Source organism: Geotrypetes seraphini, chromosome 8 (genome assembly GCF_902459505.1).
Source record: "Geotrypetes seraphini chromosome 8, aGeoSer1.1, whole genome shotgun sequence".
In the NCBI taxonomy this organism is placed as follows: Eukaryota; Metazoa; Chordata; class Amphibia; order Gymnophiona; family Dermophiidae; genus Geotrypetes; species Geotrypetes seraphini.
Window position 1 is genome coordinate 21,766,725 of NC_047091.1, and position 18,856 is coordinate 21,785,580.

At 42.9% G+C, this 18,856-nt stretch overlaps 1 protein-coding gene across 3 annotated transcripts in view; it reads right to left on the bottom strand.

Annotated features, from left to right (window-relative positions):
* Positions 1-18,856, bottom strand: part of CLSPN (claspin) — a 191,399-nt gene that overhangs the window by 165,141 nt on the left and 7,402 nt on the right. For 2 of the 3 annotated variants that reach the window (XM_033955851.1, XM_033955848.1), the window contains exons 2-3: positions 9,355-9,493; positions 8,352-8,791 (exon numbers count right to left, since the gene is read on the bottom strand). In XM_033955851.1, the coding sequence (XP_033811742.1) occupies positions 8,352-8,791; positions 9,355-9,406 (492 nt within the window). In that variant the 5' untranslated portion in view covers positions 9,407-9,493. The remainder of the gene's footprint in view (positions 1-8,351; positions 8,792-9,354; positions 9,494-18,856) is intronic. The other variant, XM_033955849.1, reaches the window with a different exon arrangement.

Sequence of the window (18,856 nt, forward strand, 5' to 3'; positions counted from 1 at the left end):
AACACACCTTGAACTACTGCTGAAAATGTGCATGCTAAATCCAAATCCCCTCCAATCTGATGTGGATTTGGAACAATTATGGAAGATTCTGTTGAAGATTCCCAGACCGATCTCGGTACTTTATAGGTGTTTTTGAGCTCTCAAGTTCCCATTTATGTTAAAGTGGGAGAGAGATCTGGGGATTGTATTGACTGAAGAATGGAAATGGATAGTTGGGGACTTGCAGAAAGCTTCAATTTGTACTTTGGAGCAAGAAAACACATATAAACTGCTTACTCGGTAGTACAGTGGTGCCTCACACAACGAACTTAATTGGTTCCAGGAGCAAGTTTGTTATGCGAAAAGTTCGTTATGTGAAACGCGTTTTCCCATAACAATACATGTTAAAAAAAATAATTCGTTCTGTAGCATAAAATATGCTAAGATGACATAAAAAAAGATAAATTTTTTGTTATTATTTTTATTTAGATACATCTAAAAACATACATCTCCCTGTCCTTTTACTTCCACTATCTTCCTATCCCATCTCTATTCCCTTTTGTCCCTCTCCCCATGATCAATCATCTCACCACCTCTCTCTGCCCTCACCCTCAGGGTTCAAGATTGCTTCCACTCTTTTTCCTGTTGTTCTCTCTGCCTGTCACCCTATGATTTAGCATCCCTTCTGCCCTTGTCCAATATTTCCCCTTCTCTCCCTCCCTCTCATCCCCTGCTCCAACATGTGCTTTCAGCGGCCTTCTCCCCCCTTAAGCGTCTTTTCTTCTCCACTCCACCTTTCCTCCCTCCCTGCCTCCACCTTTGTGGCGCTTTTGCACCCGACCGACAACAGAACAGGCCCGGTCGGACAAATCTCCCTGTCCTGTAGCCGCGAATCTAAATTACCTTCTTACAGCAGCTGGATTATTGAAGCTGCTGTAAGAGGTAATTTAGATTCGCGGCTACAGGGCAGGGAGGTTTGTCGGCCGGGCCTGTTGTCGGTCGATCGGGGGACCTGACCAGCTGTGCACATTCTTCGGGGCGGACCGCCCCCTCCCCCCTCTTTCGTTCGCCATTGCCTTCTTCCTACCTGCCCTGCCGCAGCCGCACACAGCCGACCGGAAGTCTTCCTGATGTCAGCGCTGACGTCGGAGGAAGGGAGGGCTTTGCTTAAGCCCTCCCTCCGACGTCAGCACTGACATCGGGAAGATTTCCGTTCGGCTGTGTGCTGCGACAGGGCAGGTAAGGAGAAGGAGACTACCCTCGCGGCTCGACCAACCCCGCTGCGATCCAACCCCGCAGGAACCCCGGAAGGATGCAGCTCGGGCGACTTCGTTGTGTGAAACGAAGTCCGTTGTACGAATCAAGACATAAAGTTCGTTGTGCGCAGCGTTCGCTGTGCGAGGCGGCCGTTATGCGAGGCACCACTGTACTACACTCCCCAATAGATAGCACAATATATACCCTTTGGTCTCTAACAGATGCAGGCGATGTGGGGAGGAGGAAGGGACATTTAGTGGGCATGTGTACCCTTACAAGCTTTTTGGAAGGGGATGTGTAGAAAAAAATCTCATGCTTTGGAAGTGGAATTGTTGGGTATGAACAATAAGGGGGCTGGTTTTCCCTATTGTAACAGTGTAACCTTCCTCTACAATGTGATGTAATTATTTCCCCATGATGCTGCATGGACCTCTTATCTTGTAAATCACCTTGAACCTGTGCTGGATAAATGTGATTCAGAAATCCTGATTAGATTAGTTGGTGGCAACAACGAATTAAACCCTAGGAACTTGCAACTACTTACATTACATTACATTACATTACATTAGTGATTTCTATTCCGCTTGTGCCTTGCGGTTCTAAGCGGATTACATTAGAAGATGGCTGGACATTTCCAGGCGATGACAATACAATTATTTGTATAACTTTACAAACTTTGCAAACCTAACTTTACTTAACTTTTCGTACATAACTTTACATAACTTTACGTACATAACTTTACATAACTTTACGTGGAGTTACTTTGTGTTACTTTACATTGTCCTTACCGTGCTTGCATAACTTGCATTAAGTTTACATAATTTATCTTACATAATTTATCTTACATAACTTTACAAGACTTTACGTAGAGTTATTTTATGTTATTTTACCTTATTATTCCAGTACATTGCATAACTTACATTACATGATATTACAAAGCATAACCTTATGTCTCATTGCAACCCACTGGAAGCAAAGCTCGGGACCCTACTTGTGGGACTGGAAAACAAGATCAAAGACTTTTGTGGAGATGGAACGTCCTTCATCTTGGAGAAAGGGATTATATGATAGACATTTGAGAGAATGGGAAAATATACTACGATGGAGTGATGATTGAGACAGTGAGGAGGGAATTTTGTGATTTTGACATGCGATGAAGAAACAACATTACATGTCATAGCTACAGGTTTGAGTAAAGGGTGGGGGGAGAATATAATAGTTGAGAGGGTTTAAAATGTTTCGCTGACAATGATTTGTTTATGTTTGCTGGGAAAGCACAGTTACTTACTGTAACAGGTGTTATCCAGGGACAGCAAGCAGATATTCTCTACATGTGGGTGACGTCATCCACGGAGCCCCGACGCGGACAGCTTTTCAAGCAAACTTGATTGAAGATTTCAAGTTTGCTTGTGCTGCACCACGCATGTGTGTGCCTTCCCGCTCCACTAGAGGGCGCATCCCCTCCTCATGGTCTTCAGTTCAGATAGCTAGCAAAGAAGCCAACCTCAGGGAGGTGGGAGGGTTACGAGAATATCTGCCTGCTGTCCCTGGATAACACCTGTTATGGTAAGTAACTGTGCTTTATCCCAGGACAAGCAGGCAGCATATTCTCTACATGTGGGTGATCTCCAAGCTAACCAAAAAGGGATGGAGGGAAAGTTGGCAATTCAGGAAAAAAGATTACGCAAAACCGACTGGCCAAACCGGCCGTCGCTCCTGCACAAAGTATCCAGACAGTAGTGAGAGGTGAAGGTATGAACCGAAGACCAAGTGGCGGCCTTACAGATCTCCTCAATTGGCATGGACCTGAGGAAAGTGACAGAAGCCGCCATCGCTCGGACTTTATGCCCCATAACCCGACCGCGCAGCGAGAGACCAGCCTGAGTGTAGCAAAATGAAATACAAGCAGCCAACAAGTTGGACAAGGTGTGCTTGGAAACAGGACGTTCCAACTGATTAGGATCAAAGGACAAAAAAAGTTGAGGAACCTTCCGATGAGACTGGGGGCGTTGAAGATAGAAAGCCAAAGCCCTCTTACAGTCAAGAGTATGCAAAGCCACTTCCCCAGGATGAGAATGGGGCTTAGGGAAAAATACAGGAAGAACAATAGACTGATTAAGATGAAAATCCGAAACCACCTTAGGCAAGAACTTAGGATGAGTACGCAGGACCACCGTGTCATGATGAAATACAGTAAAAGCGGGTCCGCCGCCAGCGCCTGCAACTCACTGACTCTGCGAGCAGACGTGAGTGCAAGCAGGAAGATCACTTTCCAAGTAAGGAACTTCAGATGAGCTTTATCCATGGGTTCAAAGGGAGGTATCATCAACTGAGCAAGAACCACATTAAGATCCCAAATCACAGGTGGAGGCTTGAGGGGAGGATAGACATGCAAGAGACCCCTCATAAAACGAGAAACCACAGAGTGAACAGAAAGCGATTTCCCATCAAGCTGCCGATGAAAGGCAGCAATCGCACTGAATGAACATGAACCGAATTGGTCTTGAGGCCAGATTGAGACAAATGAAGCAAATATTCCAGAAACGAGGACAACGAAGCAGACAGAGGTTCCACACGATGCGAAGCACACCATGTGGCGAAACGAGTCCATTTCTGAGAATAGCACTGCCTCGTAGAAGCCTTCCGAGAAGCCTCAAGGATATCCTGCACCAACCGAGACAACCCAAGAGAAGGGGTCAGGTAGAAAGGAACCAAGCCGTCAGATGAAGAGACTGCAGATTGGGATGCAGCAGTGAACCCCGACTCTGAGACAGCAGAGAAGGAAAAACAGGCAGAAGTAAAGGGTCCCTGACACTGAGTTGCAGAAGCAGGGAGAACCTCGGTTGCAGATCGATCTGCGGAGTCCCCCAGCGAACGAACACCTGATGCAGAATCTGGGAATGGAGAGACCACTCGTGCGGCTGCAGAAGGCGACTCAACTTGTCCGCCAGACAGTTGTGCTCCCCCTGGATATAAACCGCACAAAGAAAGATGTTGTGGCGGAACACCTAATCCCAAAGGCGAAGAGCCTCCTTGCAGAGAGACAGGGAACCTGTGCCCCCCTGCTTGTTGACATAATACATCTCCACCTAGTTGTCCGTGCTCACCAGGACCACCCGGTCCTGAAGCAGATGACGAAAAGCGACCAGGGCAAGGTAAATGGCCCGAAGTTCCAGCAGATTGATGTGACAACGACGATCTACACTCGACCAAAGGCCCCGAGTCCGAAGACCGTCGAGATGAGCCCCCCAAGCATACGCCGAGGAGTCCGTGGTCAGGACCTTGTGATACGGAGGCGCAAGAAAGAGCAACCCTCTGGAAAGATTGGAAGAGTTGGTCCACCAACGGAGCGAGCGTCTCAAGGAAGGAGTCACCGCAATGTGCTAGGAAGCGGGATCCAGTCCTGATGCCATTGAGACACCAAGGTCCACTGAGGAACCCGAAGATGCAGCCTGGCGAACGTCGTGACATGGACGGTGGAGACCCAACAGAATCATCATCTGCCTGGCCGAGACCGAGTCCCGCAGGAAAACCGACTGGCTCAGCCGAACCAGGGTGGCCTGACGAGGAGGAGGCAGAAAAGATCTTAGGCGGACCGTGTCCAGCACGGCCCTGATGAACTGTAGAGACTGAGTAGGGCATAGCTGAGATTTCAGGAACCCCAGACTTTGAAGGAATAAAATAGTCCGACAGGTCGCTGAAATAACTCCCACCCTCGACAGGGCTTTGATCAACCAGTCGTCGAGGTACGGAAAGACCTGGAGTCCTTGGGACCTGAGGGCCGCAGCCACCACCACGAGACACTTCGTGAAGATTCGAGGGGACGAAGCAAGCCCGAATGGGAGAACCCAATATTGAAGATGCAGGTCCCCCACCTGAAACCGAAGGAACCGGCGGCAAGCTGGATGCACCGGAACGTGAGTGTACACCTCCTTCAGATCGAGGGAACACAACCAGTCCCCCTTGTCTAGCAAGGGATACAGTATGGGGAGCGAAAGCATCCGGAACTTCTCTCGAACGAGAAACTTGTTCAGCCTCTGGAGGTTCAGGATAGGCTGGAGGTCCCCGGTCTTTTTGGGGACCAGGAAATAGCGGGAGTAAAACCCCCGCCCCCATTGACAAGGGGGAACCTCCTCCACCGCCTGCAGGCGAAGAAGAGCCCGAGCCTCCAGAAGAAGCAACAGAAGCTGCGCTCGGTTCGAAGGAGACACGCCGGGAGGACAGTCCGTCGGCAACTCTTGGAAATTCAGCGAATACCCCTCTCTGATCACCGAGAGGACCCAAGCGTCCGAGGTGACGCTTTCCCAGACCGGATAAAAGGCGCGGAGGCGACCCCCAATAGGGAGCAGAGCAGGACCCAACGCGGAGGAGGCCAGCCCCCTCCCGGCCAGCCCGTCAAAAGGACGGCGCGGGTTTAGCCGCAGCCGGGGTCTGAGGCTTGGGGGGGAGCCTGCTGCCGCTGCTGGCGTCGTGGAGGAGGACGCAAAAAAGCAGGTGTGGACTTCTGCGGATACCGCTGAGGCGGCAACCGATAGGCCTTGGGAGGTGTGGGCTTTGGCTTAGGCCGCACCAAGGATGCAAAAGAATACTCGTGCTCGGAGAGGCGTTTTGTGGCCGCTTCGATAGAGTCATCGAAGAGTTCATTGCCTAAACAGGGAAGGTTGGCCAACCGATCTTGAAGGTTAGGGTCCATATCAACGATCCGGAGCATGGCAACCGCAAAAGCGGAGACCCTCGAGGAAAGCTCGAAAGCATCATAACCCGCATGAAACATGCGCAGACGAAGCTGCAACAGAGTCCATCAGCTGTCAAAACTCCCCACAGCGCAAGGCGGGCAAAGATTTGACCAGAACCTTGAGATAAGAAGTGAATGTAAAATTATAATTCAAGACCCGATTAGCCAACATGGAGTTTTGGTAGAGGCGTCTGCCAAACTTATCCATCGTCCTCCCTTCCCGGCCAGGCGGAACAGCCGCGGAAACCCTGGACAGATGAGACTTTTTCAAAGATGATTCCACCAGCAAAGACTGGTGGGAAAGTTGAGCCTTCTCAAACCCTGGGCAGGGGACCGTCCGGTATCGAGACTCCGTCTTGGACGGAATGGCAGGGACCGCATAAGGGATCTCCAAATTCCGGAAAAAAGCCTGGCGCAGCACCAGATTCAAAGGGAGCCGTAAAGACTCCCGAGGAGGACAGGGCAGATGCATCTCCTCCAAAAACTCCTTGGTGTACTTGGAGTCCGACTGAACGTCAAGATGGAGCGCCTTCCCCATGTCCTGGACGAACCTTGTGAAGGAAGAGGGCCGACCATCCAACCAGCCCTCCATGGGGGTGGTCGAGCGAGAACGAAGCGCCGCCGGAAAAGAGGTAGAAGCCTCCCGAGAGTAGTGAGGCAGCCTATCCATGTCCCCACGACTCAAGCCCCACGACGCTCTGCTGAGAGAACGGGGCGGGGTCGAGGACTGTCGACGCTTCGATGTCTCCCGAGGGGAGGACCCCGGGGTTCGAGGAACCGAGGTCTGATGGTGCCGAGGAGACATGCCTCGGGAAAAAGAAGGGGACCCCTGAGGAGCCCTGGACAGGGAAGGGGACTTGAACAACCGGGGGTTGGACAAAGTCAACTCCGAGACCCGGAGAGCCCCGGCCGTGCAACCACCCGGGGACCGGCCCCACCTTGGGGGGGAGTCCCGGGGCCGCTTCAGCAAGCAGCGAGACAGGGTCGAGGCACGCCCCGACTGGTGCTTCGACCTCGGACGCCCCAAAGGCGAGGAACGCCTCGAGGGCAGAGGCGAGGAGTCTGAAGAGGAAAGATGCAGAGACCGACGCACCCTGCCCTGAGGGGCCTCGACACGATGCTCAGGCTGGTCTGCCACACACGAAGTCGAGGCCGGGGTTAAATGGGCTAAAGCCGAGGAGAGCTCCGAGGAAATCATAGCCCGGAGCATATCCTGGAACACGAGCACCAACATCATGCTGGGCATGTCCCGTGCAGCAGTGCATTCCACCGAGGGTGACCTCGAAGATGAGTATTCCCTGGAGGCGGAAGCACGCTTGGAAGGCTTAGAGGGTCTTGCCGAGGCCGGCGGGATAGCACTTCCCCCATGGACGGCCAGAGACCCTGAAGAAGGAAGAGGGGACTTACCCGGAGCCGAGGACTTCGAGGTCGAGGCCGATCCCTTCGAAGTCGAGGGCAGCTTACTCGGGGCCGAGGTCTTCGAGGCCGGGGCCGGAGTCGAAACCAGGGCTCGCTCTACCACAAACAGCTCAGCCATGCAGGCCCGACGACGACGCAGGGCACGCGACTGGAAAGTGGCACACCTGGGGCAAGAGTCGGTCGGATGATCAGCCCCCAGGCACAGGATGCACCAGCGGTACGGGTCCGTTATGGACAGCAGCCGACTGCACTGCGAGCACTTTTTAAACCCAGTAAGAGGCTGGGACATAAGGGAAAACAGGCCGCGGCTGATCGAGGCCAAGCGGCCACGGCAACCCGGGAGCCCCCGGATGCCGAAGTGCAAAAACACACAAAAACTCGCAAAGAACAAAGAAAAAAGCGCACAGCGACTCCCGTAAGTAAAACAAAGAAGCTGCGGTGCTAAAAAGACACTTAGACACGGAGAGAAAAACAAAAGGGCTTTCTGGCTCTGCGGAAAACTAAGAACTGAAGACCACGAGGAGGGGATGTGCCCTCTAGTGGAGCGGGAAGGCACACACATGCATGGTGCAGCACCAGCAAACTTGAAATCTTCAATAAAGTTTGCTTGAAAAGCTGTCTGCGTCAGGGCTCCATGGATGACGTCACCCACATGTAGAGAATATGCTGCCTGCTTGTCCTGGGATAATAGTATTATGTTGGTACAATTAAATGGTACGTTGTTATTTTATACATTATAATATAAAAAAATTTTCAGGTAAAAAAAAAAAAAAAATCTAAATCCCCTCTCCAGCTAAAATCAAATATCTTTATATAGATTCAGAAAGCATAGAACAAATTCTATACCAGGCCAAATTGCATATGGTAAACATGTTTATTTTTCTGCAGGCATCTTTCTATATTCAAACAAACTGCGTCTCTAGACCAAAACTTTACCTTGTGTGCCAAAATATAGACATACCTTAAGTTTATGGTTCTTTTCCTTTCTTTTTAAGAGTTTGGTCTTCATTTTTCTTTCTTTCTCCTTGTACCATTTTGATTTACTTTTAATTTTTTCTACTTTTTCCTCAACATTATTAAATTGTCTTTTGACCATCTTCCTTTCTTCTGGTGTATCTCCTTGCAAATCCAATTTGTCCTCGTCTATAAGACGATTTGTGATGATTGCTTTGACATTCTCATTTCCATCACTCTCATCACTGTTTTCCTGTATACTCAGAATCCAGCTGGGTGTTTGATTCTTCTGCACAAAAATATTTTCTTTATCGCTTTGCAGTTTTACCTCGGCATGGTGGGTCTTTCTGTCAGAGTCACTTTCATCATCTCCTTCACTAGCACTTTCCTGAAGAACCCTCCTTCCTCTGGATTTTCTACTCACTAAAATTTCATCATCTGAATCTGCTGGCAAATCATTCATAATTTTAGTATATAGTTCTTATATTTGTACTGATTATGAAGTTAATTATACCATTACTGCAAAGACAAAGAAAAATACTGCAGACAGATGCACAAGATGCAGGCAAAGTTTATTTTAAACAAACAGATTGCTGCGTACAAATGAGCCACTTTATGTAAAAAAATGAGACCCAACACAGTCCGTGTTTTTAACAAATACTCTTCCTCAGGGGTCCTGGTGGAAAAAATAGTATAAAAATATTGCAATATCAGTGCAAAAATAAGTGGTGACAAAGTGATGTTTAAAGGGTAAGTGGAAGTAATGTGGTAGAGTAACAATGGAATGTGATGAAGTGCATGTAGAGCAAAAAAGAATAAATAAACAAAGCTGAAGAGAGTAAATACTGATTAATCATGCACTGTGGTCTTTTCTGGCTTTGTATTCAGTTCACATCCTTTTGCTTCACCATGAATACTTTGTCCACATTTATTTACTCTTTAGACTACAAGGTCATCACTCCCAGTCTGCCAAAATATTAAAAATTTGATATATGACAAGGATTACAAACCTTTGCTATCCAGAGATTCAATGGATGTGTTGACATTCCCTGTAGAGTCCATTTCATAGCTGCCTTTCCCACTGTCTGTATCACTGTCCAAGTTCTCCTGCAAGTTTTACTTCAGCTCTTCAGTCTCCAAAGCTTTTAACTGACAAAAGAAAACATTTCCATTAAAGTTACCTTGGAAATCTCAACCATGGATCCTATGGGAGCACATTAATATATACATTTTTAAATTTAAATTATTTGAACCATTGTCAGCTTTTTTTGATAATCTTTATCAGGCAGAAGTGAAATCTAATCTCTTACATTTGTAATACCATGCATTTTCTCAACATTTTGAATACAGGCAGTCCCCAGGTTAAGAACGAGTTACGTTTTTTTTTTTTTTTTTTTGTTTTTTTTTTTGAATTTAAATGCTATTACTTTATTTTTTTGTGTATTTGGATTTTCTTTTTTTTTTTTTTTTTTTTTTTTTCATCTTTATTCCTTTTTATTTCTTTCAACAAGTGTACAATATTATTACAAGTAATTCACATCACTCACTTGACATTCTTAAGCAATATTATTACACATGTTTTAATTCCCTCCACCCACCTCCCATCCCCTCCCCTATCAACAAAATATTTTATCCAAACATATACATATTTAGACTCTCCCTCCCCCCCATTTTTACAAATTATCCCCTAAGGAAAAAGAATAACCCTTAATCATTACAATATTCAATTAATGGCCTCCACACCTCCTTAAACCTTTTAAAATATCCCCTCTGTACGGCAAGAAATCTTTCCATCTTATATAAATGACAAACTGAGTTCCACCAAAAACTACAATTCAATCTAGAACAGTCTTTCCAATTAGTCGTTATTTGTTGAATTCCCACTCCAGTAAGAATCATCAATAATTTGTTGTTTGCTGCAGATATTTGACTTTTGGCCCTCATACACATTCCAAAAATCACTGTGTCGTAGGATAATGCTACATGATTTTCCATCAATATATTAACTTGATCCCATATTGATATCCAAAATGCCTGAATACATGGACAATAAAATAAAAGATGGTCTAAAGTTCCAATTTCAATTTTACAATGCCAGCATCTATTAGACTTAGAGCAATCTAATTTTTGTAATCTAGTAGGGGTCCAGAATGCTCTATGCAACAAAAAGAACCATGTTTGCCTAATAGATGCCGACATCGTACCTTTAATTCTCCAAGACCAAATACGTGGCCATTGAGATGCATTAATTTGATGCTTAATCTCAATGCTCCAAATATCTCTTAATCCATTTTTTGGTTTCTTATTCAAATAATTAGATATCATTTTATACCACTTTGCGGCCTGGTGTCCCAGAAAATCTGCCTGGAAACATAAGAATTCTAAGCTGTAATGATCATTTAAAGATTTCCATTCAGGGAACCCCACCTGAATAGCCTGCTTCAATTGCAACCACTTATAACTTTGTTTTTTATTCAGACCATATTTATGTTGCAATTGTGAAAAATCAAGCAGCTTACCATTATCAATTACTTCCGTTAAGGATCTTATACCTGCTTTAATCCAATCCTTCCAGACAATCTTAAACCCGCCTATTTGTATCTTGGAGTTTACCCAAATAGTCTGCTGTTTCGATTTTAAAATAGAATCACTAGTTAATTTATCTACAAATCTTAATGTTTTCCAAGTATCCATTAATACTCTATTGTCTTTACGTATTCTAGGCACTTTTATACCAAGCAGAAGATCAAGCCTAAGTGGAAAAATAAGTGATCTCTCCACCCTTAACCACTCTGGTAATTGTTCCAAAAGCTCTGGGAGGACCCAATACATACCTTGGCGCATGATATAGGCCTGATGATACCTATAAAAATTGGGAAAATTTACCCCACCCTCCTCAATTGGTCTTTGCAAAGACACTAGAGCCACTCTTGCAATTTTACCCAGCCAAATAAATTTAACCAGAATACTATTTAATTTTTTATAAAAAGACCCCTGAAAAAACACTGGTATCATTCCCAATTGATAGCAAACTACAGGCAAAATCATCATTTTAACAGTTTGAACTCTTCCCCACCATGACAAATGTAAAGGATTCCATTGCTCACATAACTCTGTTACTTTTTGTAATAAAAATTTTTCGTTTATTCTCATTGTCTCTTCAAGTGTTTTATTCAACCAAATACCTAAGTATTTTATACCATCCTCTTTCCAAATAAAAGGGAAAGAATCAAGTATACCTTTTGTACAATGCACATTTAAAGGTAAAATTTCTGATTTATTCCAATTTATTTTGTATCCTGAGAATTTTCCAAATGTATCTATTATCTCCAGTAGACATGGAATTGTTGTTTCCGGATTCCTCAAATGAAGCAATATATCATCTGCATAAGCGGATACTTTATATTCCACTCCAGCACATGGAATACCCTCTATGTCCTTTGCCTGTTGAATAGCTAACAACAAGGGTTCAAGAACTATATCAAAGAGCAAAGGAGATAATGGACAACCCTGTCTAACTCCCCTCTGCAATTTAAAAGCATCTGAAAAATTATTATTTATGTATAAACGAGCAGTTGGGGAGCTATACAGTGCTTGAATCATTTGTATAAATCCGGATCCAATACCAAACCATTCCATAGCTTGATACATGAAATTCCATTCTACACGATCAAAAGCCTTCTCAGCATCTAGTGATACTGAAAAAGCCGGATCATTAATTTGTCTTGTTAAATAATACATCTGAAATGCCAGTCTAGTATTATTTGAAGAGTGTCTTTGAGCAACAAATCCAGTTTGATTTATTCCTATTATATGCGGAAGAGCTTTAGCCAATCTTAATGCTAAAATCTTAGCTAATATTTTACCATCTACATTTATTAAAGATATAGGCCTGTAATTTGACACCAATGTTGGATCTTTATTTGGCTTTGGCAAAACAATAGTTAAAGATTCTGCCATAGTGCCTGATATACAACCTTTATTCAGTTGGTCCTGATATAGTTTTAATAAATATGGTAAAAGGGAAATTTGAAATTCTTTATAAAACTCCACTGTAAATCCATCTCCACCTGGAGCGGTCCCAACTCTAAGGGATTTCAATGCCATTTGTAACTCTTTTAATGATATAGGTTTATCTAAACTTCCTTTTATATGATCAGGAACCTTAGGTCCTTTAACTAAACTCAAAAAATCCAACCCATCTTTCTCTTTATCTAAATAAGACTCAGAAGAATACAGTGATTTATAATATTTTAAAAATTGTTTTAATATATTTCCAATTTGAGAATGAGAATGTCCTAATTCATCCTTAATTATGCTTATTTTCTCCTTTCTTTTCTTTGCTTTTAAATAATTTGCCAATAATCTTCCAGCCTTATTTGCACTACCATAATACATCGTTTGCTGAGCAAAAATATCTTTCCTTACTAATCCAGAGGAAATTTCATTATATTCACATTTTTTTTTTAACAATAATTGAAATGTCTCTTGTTCCCATTTATTAACCAATTTTAATTCCAAATTTTTAATTTCTTTTTCCAAATTTGCAAATTGCTTTCTTATCTGTTTCTTTTTATACGCAGAATATGATATAATTTGTCCTCTCATAGTTGCTTTGAAAGCATCCCATAATATTCCAATCGACATTTCCTCTAGGTCATTAAGTCTGAAATATTCATTCATTTTTATCTGAAATTCAGTGCAAAATTTAGAATCAGCAAGCAAAGTATTATCAAACCTCCATACAGGTTTGGAATTATCTTGATCTAATAAGTTAACTTCTATCCACACACCACCATGATCAGATATTACTATTGGTTCTATGTCAGCTTTTACAACTTGCTGTACAATCTGATCTGAAACAAATATATAATCAATTCTTGAAAACGATTGATGAACATGTGAACAAAATGTAAATTCCCGATCATTAAAATGAAGAATACGCCATATATCTTTCAAATTACATGCTTGTATCAAATTTTCTAATCCCATTGATTTCATAATTCTACTAGGCTTTTTATCCATTATTGGATCTATAACAGCATTGAAATCCCCAGCCACCACTAAATTAGTAGTAGCCAGTGGTAAAACTAATTGTTGTAGAGATTTAAAGAATTCACTTTGATTCGAATTAGGTGCATATATATTTAGTAACGCCATTGTATTACTGCCCATGCTCATGTCAACAAGTACCCACCTTCCTTGAGGATCTGCCTTTACCATATTAAATGTTGCTGAACATTTTTTATTAATCAATATTGCTACTCCTGCCTTCTTTTTTACCGCTGGTGCAAATAAACATTGTTTTATCCACTTATCTGTCAGCTTCATAGACTCTGTTCCAGACAAATGTGTCTCTTGCAAGAAACATATATCTATATTTTGTTGTTTAATATATTCCAATACCTTTTTCCTTTTTATAGGGTGATTAAGGCCATTTACATTCAAAGAAAAAATTTTAAAACCCATTTTACAAATAAAATATAAAATACATATATAATCCACTCAAACATAAAATATACATTTTTTCTTTTTCCTTAAACCAATATATGAGTCTCCCTCCCTCCCCTCTTTCCCCATCCCCCCTATTCCCATCCCCCACCCTCCCCTCCCCTAACACAAATGCAAACTTCGAAACGCACATATTACTGAGCAAAAATAAACTCCCCACAGGCAATAACATACTCATTTTTCTTTCTCTAATCTTTCAAACAACCAACACTAAATTATCCTGCAGTCAATCCATTCTTCAATACCCTAAATACCTATATTTACTATAATTCTTTATTATATACTTCCCCTCTCATTCAAATTTCCAAACATTCTTCCATCCTATACCTCTAATATATTTATAAAAGTATATACCCAATATTTCGGAAACCATTTCTTACAATATATACCCCCCCAAGATTAATATTATTATTTTATTTTATTTTATTTTTTTTTTAACCTAAGTTTCTCACAACTTCAATGGAACATACATCACTCCATCCTATAATATTCATTTTTTTTTTTTTTTTTTTTTAACCTTACATCAAAAGAAGGATCAAACATTTCAACCAAGCAGACCTCATATTTTTTAAAACTCTCATTAATTTTCATTGCATCTTCAATCTATTACAGTCTATTCTCCATTCTGCACAACTGTAACACTTGTACATCTTCATCCTGCTGTTTCAGTCTCTTATTCCATCTTCTTGCAGATTGCTATTTCATCTTTCTCCAATAAAGTATTTTTGCAACATCATCCTTATATCTCAGTCAATTTCAGATGCAAATTGTAAATCTAAATAATGTTCAAGTCATTTCCATCAGTCCATCTTCACATCTTCTTCTCTTTACATCAATAGTCTTTTGTATTTTTCATCTTATTATATTCTAAGTTCCCACATTTCTCCAATGCAGCATTTATGTGTCCTCATATTATCTCAGTCACGCTCAAATGCAAATTATAAATTCACATTAAGAAACCATCCAAATCTTATAATTGTTCCTCATATTTTCTTCACTTCCTATATGCTCCATCCCTCTTCTTACCTTGTCAAAATCTTCTTTTCTTCTTTTCTTATTGTCTCTTTAAAATTTTTCATTTCTTTTCTTTAAATCTTGTTTGAAATGTTGATCCCCCTTAAACCTAACTGCAACAATTTTCTAGAAAATATTTTCTCCTTTTCTATTTTTTTTCCACTTTTTCCTTCTTTATAAAATATCTTTCAATTTTCACTCAAAAATATAAACCAAAAATAATCTAAGTATATTATTTATTACATTTTCTAAATAATTTCATGAAACCATAGGCAAATTATATTGATCTAGAAATTCCTGTAATTTGCCTGCTTCTTCAAAATTATAAGTTTTATTCTCATAAGTTACCCTCATAATAGCAGGGTATATCAATCCATATCTTGCTCCCATTGCTCTCAGTTTAGGTCTTAAATCCAAAAGCTGTTTTCTTCTGTAGGCTGTAGCTTTTGCAAAGTCAGGTACTATAAAGATCTTAGAATCCTGGCATTTAAGATCCTTGTTTGTTTTAGCCAGCTTTATAATCTCTACCACCTGCTGATGTCTTAGCAGCTTAAAGATTATTGGACGGGGACCCTTCTGACTATTTGATCTTTTCATCGGTATCCGATGTGCTCTTTCTATCTCCAAAGGAAAAGAACTTTTAAATGGCAAGATCTTTGGGATAAAATTAGTCACAAATTGAATAGGATCATTCTGCTCAATCCCCTCAGGTATCCCAATCAGACGCAAATTATTCCTTCTTTCACGATTTGATAAGTCTTCAAAATCCTTTTTCAACGCCTCTATTTCTCTGTGATCTTTTTTACACACCAGCATCTCTGCCTCAGATTTCTCAGCATGCTTTTCTAACTGCTCAATTTTGAAGTCAACTGCCTGCATTCTATTTGTCAGACTCTCTATTTCCTTCTTCACATCTTTTATATTTTTAGCGTTATCACTTACTATTTCTTTAATTTTCTGAAGTTCATTCATCAAATCACTGTTATCAATTTCTTCCTGAGGCAAAGGGACCGCTGTCGGGGATACCGAATCAATTTTTGTTCTTTTTTTACTTCCTGCTCCTGAATTCACCGGATTACTTTTACTAGTTTTACCCGAAGCCATTTCTTACTTCAATTCTCTCTTTTCCTTCACTTTTCTTTAATTTTAACTGCCAAAATCTTAATAAAATTTGCCTGTCACAACAGAGCTAATCCTCTACCCAGCCATCTTCGTGCGCTGCAAAGTTCTAGAATTCGAGTTACGTTTTTTTGTTGTTTTTTTTTTGTTTTTTTTTTTTTTAATATGTTTATTAAGGTTTTGTAGAGAAAAAAAAAAAAAACCAACAACATAAAGCACAATCCAATTCTATACAACCATACATAGAAATCAGAGAACAGAACAGTGAGCAGAAATCCCTAGAACAGACCTACAAAAAGATAACCCCCAATCCCAAAACCCCATAGTAACCCCCCCCACCTCCCAAACACCCCCTACCCGATACTAAAAAAAAAAAACAGAGTTAAGTAGAGTGCTGTCTCCAGTATACATATTAACAAGACAAAAAATAGAACCCTATATGGAGGAGGTACAACAACAAGCTAACAAATGAAAGAACCTCCCTCACCCCAAGAAGTCTACAAAGATTAGGGAAAAGAGATGAAGTCCAACTCCAAACTGAGTAAAAAATGAAAATAATTCTATAATTTAAGAGTATTAAACGGACAAGCCCTCAGTCACACAGCAACCTCTGGAAACTCCAGGGAAAAGCTGTCGCGGGTTTACACCCAGAAAGGTGTTAACTGCGAAACATCCCCGGGCTTGCTCCGGATAATATTTGTAGTGCTTAACTAGTGCAAAATGTGCAATGTGTGAAAAAACTCAAATGAAAAAACACACATTCCTTCTTTATTTTGATAATGTGTGTTTTTTCATTTGAGTTTTTTCACACATTGCACATTTTGCACTAGTTAAGCACTACAAATATTATCCGGAGCAAGCCCGGGGATGTTTCGCAGTTAACACCTTTCTGGGTGTAAACCCGCGACAGCTTTTCCCTGGAGTTTCCAGAGGTTGCTGTGTGACTGAGGGCTTGTCCGTTTAATACTCTTAAATTATAGAATTATTTTCATTTTTTACTCAGTTTGGAGTTGGACTTCATCTCTTTTCCCTAATCTTTGTAGACTTCTTGGGGTGAGGGAGGTTCTTTCATTTGTTATCCAGTATACATAAGGCACCCAGATCTTAGTATAGCTAACAAGGGTGTTATGTCTCAATGCGGTCAGTTTAGACATCAATTGTAAATAGTCCAAATGAGAGTAAACTGTGAGAAGAGGGGCAACTTGGGAGTATGCCAACACTGTGCCAAAGCAAAGTGGGCTGCCGTAAAGCACAGTTACTTACCGTAACAGGTGTTATCCAGGGACAGCAGGCAGATATTCTTAACTGATGGGTGACGGCACCAACGGAGCCCTGGTATGGACAATTTTAGAGTGATTGCACTCTAAGAACTTAGAAAGTTCTAGTTAGGCCGCACTGCACATGCGCGAGTGCCTTCCCGCCCGACAGAGGCGCGTGGTCCCCAGTTTCTTAGTTTCCGCGGAGCTAAGAAGACGCGTTTTTTTCAACAGCCGTTAAAAACTTTTTCTTGCCTTCCCGCTCACGCGTTTTTTTGTGGAAGTTTTCCTCTTCCTCGTTTTCTTTTTCATTTATTGTTTGTTTGTTTGTTTTTTAAAAATCTTTTATTTTTTTTCATTTCTTTTGCCTCGCCCCGGCGGGGCCTGTTGGCACCATCGAAGCCTCCGCCTTCAATTTAGCGGAGGCCGTGTTCACCTTCGTGCCCCCGCAGCCAGGTTTCAAGAAGTGTCAGCGGTGTGCACGCCCCTTCTCTTTGACCGACCCACGCAATTGGTGTCTCCAGTGCCCGGGTCCGGATCATAACGCTTCATTGTGCACTCGTTGCGCTTCTCTCAAAAAGCGCAACTTGAAGAACCGGCAAATACAACAAAAACTTCTCTTCGGTGCCGGGATGGAACCATCGACATCCACTCCGACGTCGACTGCCCCCTCTAAATCGGCACCGACTCTGTCGACACCGCCCGAGCTTCCTCCGGTGTCGCACCCCCCAGGTAAGCCGGCTAAGAAGCCTTCCTCTTCCCTGGAGCGCCCTCTGGCTGATCCTGCAGTGAGCCCAGTCCTGCCGGCCTCGAGGCGCCCTCGGAAACGCTCCGCTCCTATTGAGGTGAGTGCCACATCATCGGCCTCCTCATCTCCCGAGCGTTGAGCGGCACCACAGGTACCGAAGAAAAAGAGAGCGGTACCAATGCCTTCCTTGGATGATCGCATTGCGGCCATCCTCCAGGTCCAGCTTCAAGAGCAGTTGCAACAGCTTCTTCCTGCTCTGCTGGCACTGAACCTTCCAGTACCGGTCCGATCTGAGCATACGGTACCATCGGTTGCCCAGCCTCTGTTGTCGGCGTCGACACTCGGCACCAATTCACACTACCTCCACTTCCATGCCTGTTTTATCAGCGGAACCGAGAACCTCGCACCATGCGGTGCAGACGGTCTCCGAATCGGCACCGTCTCCCAATCCCGCTCGGCACCATGTCACTTCCCCCGGTACCATCTCCATACGCTCTGGCAAGTCAGTATGCAAATCTCGACATGTTGAAACCTCGACTCCGATCTCTCGAGGTCGAGGTTCTCAGGTACGTGACCCTGACTTGTGGGATGACTCTGAAGAGCCTGTGGGTACCGATGAGGTGGGTTCCTCTGATGAGGAAGATCCTTCTCTCCAGGAGCCGCCTAGTCCTCCTTTACTAAATTCTTAAAGGAAATGTCTGACTCCCTCTCCATACCTTTAGAGTCTGACTCAAAGAAATCTCAGGCTTTCCTTGAAGCCCTGGATTTTGATCAACCTCCCAAGGAGTTCCTCAAGTTGCCCCTGCACAACATTCTGCGGGAAACCTTTTACAAAAACTTGGAGACCCCTTTGACAATTCCAGG